Below are 11,806 nucleotides of genomic sequence, written 5' to 3' on the forward strand. Positions count from 1 at the left end.
AGGTGATAATTCGCTGTGTTTCATTACTGTGTAAGCAGAGAATATTATATGTAAGAGATGAGATAGATGGAAACCTCTTCGCTACAGTGATGAACTTACAGCATATACAGTATAAAATGTGTTTTACGGGGGTGAGATTTAGTTTGTGTTGGTGTGCACAAGCTCACACTGTTCTCTGACACGGTGTGCTCTAGGTTTGCATCTAAGTCATAGGAGATCCTTTTTGCTTCTCTGATAAAGCAGTAATGTATTTTGGGGGTTGGATAGTTTTGTCTGTTATTCTCTCCTGTTTGCCTGTGAAGACTCTGATGGCCCTCTAGGTAGCAGAAAAGGCTAAATCTTTGCTCTGGCCCGAACCCCAAACTCAAAAATTACAGGTCTGTCAATTATTCAGTCTCGGTGGCAAGGACAGATGTATTATTAAACAGGCGACGCAGCACTGGACTGAACAGAGAGCAACAAATTACTGCAACAAATAAAATATGCAGCAGCACCCCTGCACCACCTGCTCTGCCCCCTGCTGGACGACCAGGTGAACGCGCTGCTCAGCTCACCTGTCTCAGTCCCTCTCAGCAACATTGCCTGTCCATGACTGTGTGCTACACACGACACCTCACATTCTTATACTTGGTCTGGATTCAGAGATAATATCACAATCATTTTTTTTTTTGTGTGTGTGAACTGGTTTTGCTGGTAATACTGTATCTTCAAACATCATGAAATTTAAAGCTTTTGAAACCGAGACCAAGCTGCGTTTCTGACTCTGTTTCTGTGCGCTGGGCCTCAGAATGGACTGTGTAATCTGTTTACGTACTACTTAGATGTGCTAATATGCCGTTCTGGATGGATGGACGTACACTCTCCACTCATGGGTGTGGGCTTATGACCATCTCAAAGGCCATCCTGCTGTTACACAATAACAGAGACCAGCTGCATTTTATGGGGATAATTTAGCATTTTGAGTGAGGGCTGTTTTATGTGAAATTGTGTGCATTATGTCATTATATTCATCATCATTATCTGTCATGGGAACGGTTATGCAAGATGCACTGTAAACACATTTCTGCTGGTTTGCCCCTGTTGACATACATACAGCACCATCTGGTGGTCATATTATGAAGTTCATGTACTTGATGCAAAAGACAGTTCTGATAAAACACACTGGTAAATCATGATGGATGTTCATTGTCCAAGATAAGTTCAAAAGGCCAAATTATTTGTTGGTTGTGTTTTTGTCAATGGTCTACTGACTGTCGAATTGATTATAGACGTGCTATTGAGAACTATAAGCTATCTTGTCTGAACATCAACCAGTTCAGGACATCCTCGAGCTCATGTTACATAATGAGCATCTTGTCATGTTCCAAGAACATACCCCCCAATGCTACATTATTGACGAGGCACCTGCGGTGGGTCTGGGGCTTGAGTAAGCCTTCAGTCTTCATGCTAAGGCTTTGCTATGATGTGCACTGACACAGGGAAGCATCCAGGGCGCCATGCTCTGATAATCCTGCTGAGAGGGATGTGCGCCTAGCAACAGGGTTGGCAAGGTTACTTTTAAAATGTAACAGATTGTTATAGATTACTAGTTACCCTGTTCAAAGTGTAATAAGTAATGTACCTATTTTAATTACATCATCAAGTACTGTAACTTATTACATTTGATTACTTTGGACTACTTTTTGATTGGCAGACGAGAGTGCGAATGCGAACCAGACAACCAATCAAAAACAGCGCTCCAAATTTGAGTACATACTGCCAAATTAATGGAGCTTGTCTAGATGGCAAAGCAACAGAATGGATGTTATATTCTACATATAAGCTTTAAAGCTTTTTACCAAAAAGAATATATTCAGATGTGACCCCGTTGTAATCACCAACCATATTTTGATTAGTGTCTGTTATTTAATTACATATTTTTTCTCAGTAACTGTAATGTTTTAAAATTACATTCATTTTGTAATTTAATTATGTAACTCCATTACATGTATCAGGTTACTCCCTAACCCTACCTGTCAACATGCCCTAGTCTGCTTGTATCTGGCCTGCTTTTGTTTGCCTGCCATCTTTTGAGATGAATATTACTGTTTGGGTTTGTCTGAGCCGAGCTGGTGAGCAAGTTCATTTTGTAAGAAGTAATTATTTAGCGTAGCAGAAAAGTGGAGCGGATCGAAGGAGAAAATGTCACTCATCACTCAGTGCTACAGCTTACAACCTTATATGAAGTGTGATTGGAAGAGTTATCATAACAGAAGATGAGACACACAGGTAGACAGGAATGATTATGTGTGATTAGATATTATTTATTTTATTATTATTTATAGATAGATATTATTATATTATTGTGATTAGATTTTTTACAGTGAGCCGATTTTCTTCCACATTGTTGTTGCTCTGAAAAAAACAAACGAAATATGCCTAACTGTTTGTTGTGCTTTGCAGATATTGGTCATGTATTCGTTATTGCTCTGATGATAAGGAACAGTTGTACACATCAGCTTTGTCTGTAGAACATATTACTATATTATCATATATTCTTTTCACTATGCATCATTGTAAGCAAGTCATTTCTCATCACCAGCTCACATACACACATATTGGTTCATATTTGAGCATTCACAAATAATAATAATAATAATAATAATAATACATCACATTTATATAGCGCTTTTCACAGTTCTGAAAGACGCTTAAATGACAAACACGACACTTTAAGTGCCGAAAAAGGGCCATGACTTTCACATAATTCAGAATGGGAAGAATTAGCATTCAGAATTTAGGAATTTCTAAGCAAAACTCTCTTGGTCCCTCTCAAGAAGCCTGTGAGGGAAAGAGCAGAGGAGCTTGGGTAAATGCTGATGTTTTTGAAAGTCTGTATTATGCTTCTCATGATAAAGAGAAGGCAATCTTAACAATGCCAGAGAAACATGTTGCATTCATATGTCCTTCAATACGCATCACTGTAAGCAAGTGATTTCACACATCATTAGCCTACTCCGTGTTTACAGTGTAACTCATAGAGTAAATATTCCAAGTGTACAAAGAGAATGTGATGATTTGAGGCTAAAATGATCATAATGTTGATCTTACGGGAAAAAACGCTTTTCTCTCTCTAGGCTCTGTAGAGGCGTTGGTAGATCTAGTGCCATCCTGGAGATGCCCCCTGGAGATGCCCCCTGGAGATGCCCTCTGGAGATGCCCCCTTGTCTGTGAGGGGAGATACTGGTTCTAGCTCTAGTTCTTCAGGCCTCTGTCTATGTAAGAAGGTTCTGGTTCTAGCTCTTCTTCCTTAATCCTGTGCCTGTGAGGGAGGGTTGTGGTTCTACGTAGCCTTGTTTCCTCAGGCCTGTGTATGTCAGAGAACAGTCTGGTTCTAGTTCTTCAGGCCTGTGTCTATGAAAGAAAGTTCTGGTTCTAGTTCTTGTTCTTCAGGCCTGTGTCTATGAAAGAAGGTTCTGGTTGTATATCTAGTTCTTCAGGCCTGTGTCTATGAAAGAAAGTTCTGGTTGTAGATCTAGTTCTTCAGGCCTGTGTCTATGAAAGAAAGTTCTGGTTGTAGATCTAGTTCTTCAGGCCTGTGTCTATGAAAGAAAGTTCTGGTTGTAGATCTAGTTCTTCAGGCCTGTGTCTATGAAAGAAAGTTCTGGTTGTAGATCTAGTTCTTCAGGCCTGTGTCTATGAAAGAAGGTTCTGGTTCTGGTCCCTCAGTCCCGTGTCTGCGAGAGAAGTTCTGGTTCTTGATGAGGCCTGTACCTCTGAGAGTAGGTTCTGGTTCTAGTTGATGTCCCTCAGGCCTGCTGCGTGTGAGGCTGTAGCAGAGTGATGGGGTGCTTGTTGGTTCCGCGCTCGTGCCAGCACACGTCGACCAGCGGGTACACCTTTCCCTGCAGCTCGGCCTGGAACGAGTAGAGGAGGCGCAGCTCGTCGGGGCTCCCCGCATCGAAGAACGTCAGCTCGCCCCTCTCGTAGTCCAGGAACAAACCCACCGTCTCCAGCGGCGACGCCAGCGGCAGGGTGACCCGTGGCGCGGTGAAGGCCTCGTACACGCGGCCCTCCCTGCACCCGATGAGCCACACGCCCGCCTCGGGGCTCTTGGGCAGCTTGGCCTTGCGCCCAGCCTTGTCCTTGATGAGGCCCAAGCGCCACTTTGGCTTGGCACCCACGCGCACCTGAGTGGAAAAAAACAACAAAAACAAAAAAAATACACTCACTCCGTTTAAATTTTAATATCCAAAACTCTCATTTCGGCTATGTGCCTTCTTCAGGGCATAGCCACTGGTATTTTGTAAAGGATTTGTAATAATGCATTTAAAATAATGCTATCAAGAGGGGTACTACATTCAGTGATTTAATGAATCATGTGACCAAGTACCATGCTGAGAGTAGGACTAGTCACTGGCGTGAGATACAGTCAGTTAAATGACATATAAATCAATATAAGTTAACGACATTTTTCAATGTTAAATAGTGAATTGGGTTATAAGCCATCAGAAAATATATATTTTTTTAGAAAATAGCTATATGTAATACTTAAATTACTTAAAATATTGAACACACTTTGTAGTGTAATTTCACTAGTACTCTCACAGCCACACACACACCTCCCAGTAGTGTTTTCCCGAGGAGAAGCCGCGGCCGGCCAGCACGCAGTAGCTGTAGCTGAAGCGCTCAGGGTTGTTGGGCAGGCGGCAGAGCGGGGCGCCACACTCCACCGCGGTCAGGTCGGCGCTCAGGTGCAGCATGGGGTGGGCAGTGAGGGGGTCCAGCTTCAGAGGAGCGGGGGCTGGGGGTGGGGGGGGGGGGGGGGGGGGGTTGTTGAGAGGGGTCAGGCACAATATCTGTGTAAGCATTGAGGCGGCACTCCCATTCTCTTCCAGAGAATAAAATATAAGAATATAATATAAGAATGTAATATTATATATATGTATATACATAATAGGAATATAATAAATGCCTTCCAGAATATATTGTGATAACTGTACCTGACCTGATAAAAACAATGATTTATGGGATGGAACAATATAAACGTATAATAATTATTATATAAGTTATGAGTGCTATCCATTGCAGAGACAACATCTGCAGTGTTATGTAATCATTCAGGCGGCACTCCCAGCTCCAGAGAATACAATATAAGAATATAATATTATATAATATATATATATAATAAGAAGAATATAATAAATGCCTACCAGAATATTTTGTGATAGCTTTACCTGACCGTGCAAAACTTTATTTGACCTCAAGAGAATGATTTAGGGGAATGATTTATGGGATGGCACTATATTTGTTAAGTATAATAATTATGAAGTTATGAGTGCTATCAATTGCAGAGAGGGGGCAGGACAGGCACAGCTCTGCAAATGAAGCTATTGTTCTCTGAGGTGTCATAAGAAAGATGCATTGCTTCTTGCTGAAGTGACATTACCAGCAGCAGGAAATGAAAATGAAAGAATACTGTGTACAGATTGTGTCTAAATGATGCAGAAGACCACATAATGTATATTTAGTATATTTTAAATTCAAATATAAAAGTGATTACAGAGAGCATCATTCCACAATAACACAAAGTTCTGAGATTTTCACTGCTGGGGAACATTGCTACTGAACATGGTCACCTCTGGTCGTGCATTACTTCAAACTACCCTGAGAGCAGTTGACTGTGAGACAGATCTAACTCTGGCGAGGGTCTGAAAACGGTCCGAGGCAGAGGCCTGTCCATGAACCAGGTTCTATGTGGTGCTCCTGCCTCAAATCAGACCGAGGCCTGTCCAGGAACCAGGTTCTATGTGGTGCTTCTGCCTCAGGCTCTGTGGATCCCCCCCCCCCAGAGCTTCCCCTACCTGGCAGCACCCTCCTCTGGAGCCTCTTCCACACGGCCATCTTGATGTCGTTGTGCTTGAAGCCGGGGTCAAAGTTTATGGAGCTGTAGATCCGCTCCTCTCTCTGCTGCCGCTGCTGACCCTCTTTAAATCTACCCCCAGTGGACAAACACACACACACACACACACACACACACACACACACAAACACACACACCACATACACACAAACACACACACACACACACACACACATGCACACACACACACACACACACCACATACACACACACACAAACGCACATGTACACACACACACACACAAATGCACATGTGCAATATTAATGCTGCTCATGCAGTAATCCTACATTACTTCAAAGCAGTTCTAATCTGGTGAACGGCAGGGACCTATCTGCCTGGAAGATGCCAATAACCCAATGGCCTTGCAGCTTAACGGGCCCCAAACATCCACACTACTGTGATTTACGCCTGCTCCATTATGCTTTAATGACCCCCAAACCCTCACACGTGACTGGGACTCACCTTGGAGCGATCGATCCATACTTCTGCAGGGGAGAACAAACACATTCATCAGGAGACAAGCGCATAATAGTGAAGCAGCATTTGCATTTATCTGACTGGAGGAGGACGCCAGGGCTCCGGCCAAGAGGGTAGATAACGGCTCACTGTGGACCAGATCGGGTACTAATCAGGTTCTGGGGCACGTTTGTGTAGATAGATAGATGGATACTTTATTAATCCCGAGGGAAATCTAGGTGATTTAGGAAATGTAGGTGTGTGTGTGTGTGTGTGTGTGTGTGTGTGTGTGTGTGTGTGTGTGTGTGTGTGTGTGTTTGTGTGTGTGTGTGTATGTGTTTGTGTGTGTGTGTGTGTGTGTGTGTGTTTGTTCACTGGGGCCACTGGATAACTGCACACTGTGGACCAGGCCCTATCTGGCCCTAATAAGGTTCTGGGGGACGTTTCCCCAAAGCATCATGGGTTTGATTGACGGGAGCACACATACAGATGAAACATTTTATTATCTGTAGTTTTTTTTTTTTTGCGGTTTTAGGAAGGATTGTAACCCTGAATACTGTTATTATGTGTGTTAATTGTCTGTTTTGTTTGTAAAATGCGGGCCAAGATGGATGATGACTCGTCTACTGCAAATCCACCTATGGGTACAAATAAAGGAACCTGAGCCTGAGCCTGAACCTTACTGTACAGTAAGTCACTTTGGCTAATAGAGTCAGCTCAATCAATACAAGTAAATCTGTGGGACAGGTCACGCCCCTCTCTCCCTTCATCTTCCTCACCGTGATGAAGGTCAGGTGGCTCTCATTGCTCAGGGCGTCCAGCGTGCCCTCTGCCTCCTGGAAGCGAGCCAGCAGCGTGCCCATGTGGTCGGCCTGGCTCTGGATGGAGCCGATGAGGGCGGAGGCGGTGCTCTCCACCCGCTGCATGAAGGCCGCCTCCTCCAGCTCCAGGCAGCGCCGCATCTCGCCGAACTCCTTCCGCACCACCCACTTCAGCACGTCTGACTCGTTCTGTGCGTGCAGACACACACACAGAGGCATGTATACACACTCACAGTGACATGTGTTCAGGTACACACACACAGAGACATGTACACACACTCACGGCCACATGTGTTCAGGCAGGTACACACACACAGAGACATGTGTACACACTCACAGTGACATGTGTTCAGGTACACACACACAGAGACATGTACACACACTCACGGCCACATGTGTTCAGGCAGGTACACACACACAGAGACATGTGTACACACTCACGGCCACATGTGTTCAGGCAGGTACACACACACAGATGCATGTGTACACACTCAGGGGCGGGGGGGGGGGACAATACATGGTCAAATTTCAGAGGTAATCCCTGGGGGGGGGGGGGGGGGACACAGGAAAATTGCAGATGACCCCGCCCCCTCCCCCCGCGACGGAGTTTTGCCATCTTTTTCACATGCAGATAACCCCGGCCCCTCCCCCTGCGACGAAGTTTTGCCATCTTCTTCACATGCAGGGACGTAATAACTCATTTTTAAAATGGAACACAAATATCCGACAAGGCAAAATCCACGGCCAATTTTAGAATCCCTGCACGCATTTTTTTCCGGGTAGAAGAGGACGTCTGGTCACCCTAATTACTGTATTATTCAAAATGATTTATTTGTATTTACAATGACTGTTGGGGGGGGGACAACTTTATGGTACACTGTCCCCCCCGGGATCTCCGCCTATGTACACACTCCCGCTACACACTCCCACACTCAGACTCGGTCTACACATGTAGACACACACACACATACACACACAAATACACATATAGACACACACACACACACACTCACACACACATGTAGACACACACACATACACACACTTGTGTGCACACGTGTTCAGGTAGATATACATGTACAAGTACACACAAAATCAAAGCATTAAGTGGATGACATACACACACACACACACACACACACACACACACACACACACACACACACTCAAACACACTCAAACACACTCAAACACACACACAAACACACTCATACACTTACACACACACACTCAAACACACTCATACTAACACACACACACACACACACACACACACACACACACACACACTCACACTCACACACACACACACACACACACACACACACACACACATACATTGCCCTACCATCACCACCCCCCCTTGTCCCACTCCCACTGACGTAAGATGATTACAATCACTGCTCTAATGGACCAAGCCAATCATGGCAGCCATTACAACTCAAAGAAAATCATCAGAAAGGTTGCTGACGCACTCTTAACTAAATTGGTTTCCCCTCTTCCCTCCTTCTCCTGTATGATTGCCAGACCTCATCACAGTAATGCTAAGACGTCTCATCATGCTAAGTTTCTGAGCAGAGAGGAGGGGGGGGAGGGGGCGGGGGTGGTTACTGACGGTGATGCGAGATTTGTTGTAGGCCATTTTACAGATCTGCTCCTCCAGCTTCCGCCTCTGGCTCTGAAACTCTGTCATCAGACTGGAAATATCCTCCTGGGAGAGGACAGAGAGAAGGAGAGAGAGAGAGAACGAGAGAGAGAGAGAGATAGAAGGAGAGAGAGAGAGAGAGAAGGAGAGAGAGAGAGACAGAGAGAGAGAGAGAGAGAGAGAGAGAGAGAGAGAGAGAATGAGAGAGAGAGTGAGAGGTCAAACATCAAAACAGTGACATAATGCTGGACTAACACATGGTGTTTATTCTGCCCCTGAGGTGATAACAATGCCATTTGCTGTGGCTAATCGCAAGAAAGCTTTTAGCGCTTTTGTTATCGCCATAACACGTCAACACAAGCAGAGCCAGAAAAAGCAAGAGCGCTGTGGGAGTTTTTGAAAAGGATTTTTCCTGTTTACTTGTCTTCCTCTCACAAATGAGAACAATAACAGCCGCAAGAACAGGCAGAGGCATTCACAGGCTGCACGGAAACAGAGAGACACTCCAGAGACACCCAGGACTAAAGGCGACACCTCTCGCATCACTGATCCTCCCTGCATGCACAGAATACTGACAACCATGGACACACACACACACACACACACAAACACACACACACACTCTCTCTCTCTCTATCTCTCTCTTCAGTGACCATTTCCATTATTTTTTTTCCCTCTGTGAAGGATGGCAATCACAATGGGAACCGTGCTGGTGATTTGAGAGGCTGTGTACATCCTATATTTCTATCACCTATCTACTGCTGGTGGTCTAGTACGGTACTACAACGTACATAGTGTATTAAAACTAGTCCTCCATAAATTTAACAACACACCACAAATCTCTTTCATTCACCCTCCTCCTCTGGTCTCTTTTGGGGCAAGTGTCTATGTCACTGACAAAGATGAAAATGTCACATAAAACAGATAAATATAGTGGTATTCTTGAAACCACATAAATATAGAATATATTTTCAGACAGTCAGATGAACAGAAACAAAAACAGACATTTTTTTTTTGTCTTTTTTATGTTCTCATACTGACCTAGGCCTAGGTATTTATAGAATTATAGGACATTCTGTGAGACCATTGCTCTTGGCACCAGTTTAATTTACTCATGCACTGTGATGGAAATATTCTGGACCCCCCCTCAGTGGAGGGCTCCTTAACATCATCACCACCTCTCACCCCACTTTCTGCGTCATTGGACTGCTCGTGTGTACCTTCATGCGGCTGTGGACACTGCTGATGGGGGTGACCTTGTGGGCGCGGTGGTCTCCGATGCTGCCGCACAGTCCGCAGATGACCACCTGGTCCTCCTCGCAGTACAGGCTGAGAGGGTTGTTATGCTGCGCGCAGCTTTCGGACGGGGCGTCGCCCGGCCGATTCACCTCCCGCAGCGACTCGACGAGGCGAGCCAGCGAGTGGTTGAGCGGGGGGCTCAGGCCGTCGACGGAGCAGCGGCACACCGGGCACTGGAGCTGACCCAGCGGGTCCAGGTCCAGGGAGCGGACGCAGGTGCGGCAGTAGGAGTGTCCGCACTCAAGCATCAGAGGCTCGGTGAACACCTCTAGACATACGGGGCATCGCAGTTGCTCCTCAAGAGAGGCCACGCTAGGTCTCCGGTCCATGTGGAGACTATTCCAACAGAAGATAGAACAGCAAGAGAAGCCTAATTATAATACCGCAAACCCACTGTTGGCGCTCAGGATTGAACTGATCTTCCGGTGTAAATGGCTCCTGTATTAACGTTCTCTCTCTTCCAAAAGAAACCTTTGTTTTTGCTCTGTCACTCGTTTGTGCATTGCATGACTTTGCTATAATTCACACACTAAACTATCATAACCGTGTGTGACTACTTGTGTGTAGTCAGGTGTGCACACGCGTTGTGTTTAGAGCGCAAGCTTCTCATAACATCAAAGCCCACTCCAATCAGGGTGGTTGCGATAAAGGCCACTCTACCCATGACTTTGGTGCTGTTCGCAGATTACCCAATCAAGAGCTAAGGTCACTCTCACCCCGCTGGTTTATCACCACCACTCTGCTCCGACCACTCCGGGCCATTGTTCCTGTCAGCACCTCGTAGTGCCACAGTGAGGGTATGTGAGGGCTAGGTCACCTCTTGGCGCTTACACAACTCGGTCACCTAAAGTGCCCTACTTCTCTTATCATACGCTTGACATTGCCACTGTTTTGTGGGCATAGATACATCATGTTGTCCCTTAATACACCCACAGAAACACGACTGTTATCAAATACCTGAACGAGTGGCAGACTTTGACGTGAAGGAACTCACAGCTAGGGGAATAAACTAATCCAGTAGGAGATGCACGGGTTGTGGCCTACCAGTAGGTGGCAGCATTTGATAAACCTTTGCTCCTCTGATCGACCCTCTCTGTTGAAATGTGTTTCATTGGGAAGGTGAATATCCAGGTATTCCAGTAAAATCAGTTACTTGCGATATGGTATATGGTTATATATTTCATGTACTCTGATGAAGACATGGCCTGTTGCATCCATGTTTATAAAGATCAATTATCTTGTAATCTACACCGGTTTATAATGCATCCATGTTTATAAGGATCAATTCTCTTGCAATCTACACCGGTTTATAATGCGTCCATGTTTATAAAGATCAATTCTCTTGTAATCTACACCGGTTTATAATGCATCCATGTTTATAAGGATCAATTCTCTTGCACTCTACACCGGTTTATAATGCGTCCATGTTTATAAAGATCAATTCTCTTGTAATCTACACCGGTTTATAATGCATCCATGTTTATAAAGATCAATTCTCTTGTAATCTACACCGGTTTATAATGCATCCCTTGTAAATGATGCATCCATATGAAATCAGAATATGAATATAACTCTACAATTTTCTTAACCAATTACTACCAACACACACTCTGTAGACTCCTGTTACATTTCCATGCTACTGAGACAGAAAAGTGGACAAAGAACTCTTGTCAAGGTCTTCA

At 44.8% G+C, this 11,806-nt stretch overlaps 1 protein-coding gene across 1 annotated transcript; it reads right to left on the bottom strand.

The window, feature by feature from the left end:
* Positions 1-2,848: 2,848 nt before the first annotated feature.
* On the bottom strand, positions 2,849-11,133 carry LOC105909694 (E3 ubiquitin-protein ligase TRIM50). The gene is made up of 7 exons (XM_042708732.1): positions 10,046-11,133; positions 8,796-8,891; positions 7,139-7,369; positions 6,366-6,388; positions 5,844-5,974; positions 4,602-4,783; positions 2,849-4,169 (listed from the first exon to the last, which is right to left on the bottom strand). The coding sequence occupies exons 1-7, from the start codon at positions 10,451-10,453 to the stop codon at positions 3,789-3,791; spliced, it is 1,452 nt and encodes a 483-aa protein (XP_042564666.1). The 5' UTR covers positions 10,454-11,133; the 3' UTR covers positions 2,849-3,788.
* Between the last annotated feature and the right edge of the window lie 673 nt (positions 11,134-11,806).

This window comes from Clupea harengus, chromosome 9 (genome assembly GCF_900700415.2).
Source record: "Clupea harengus chromosome 9, Ch_v2.0.2, whole genome shotgun sequence".
In the NCBI taxonomy this organism is placed as follows: domain Eukaryota; kingdom Metazoa; phylum Chordata; class Actinopteri; order Clupeiformes; family Clupeidae; genus Clupea; species Clupea harengus.

Excerpts from the sequence above, each read along its gene's own strand:
- LOC105909694 (XM_042708732.1), bottom strand. The coding sequence starts at position 10,453 with ATGGACCGGAGACCTAGCGTGGCCTCTCTTGAGGAGCAACTGCGATGC. Across the intron at positions 7,370-8,795 it reads ACAACAAATCTCGCATCACC|AACGAGTCAGACGTGCTGAA; the intron begins GTCAGTAACCAC and ends CTGCACGCACAG. Across the intron at positions 4,784-5,843 it reads CCAGAGGAGGGTGCTGCCAG|CCCCCGCTCCTCTGAAGCTG; the intron begins GTAGGGGAAGCT and ends CCCCACCCCCAG.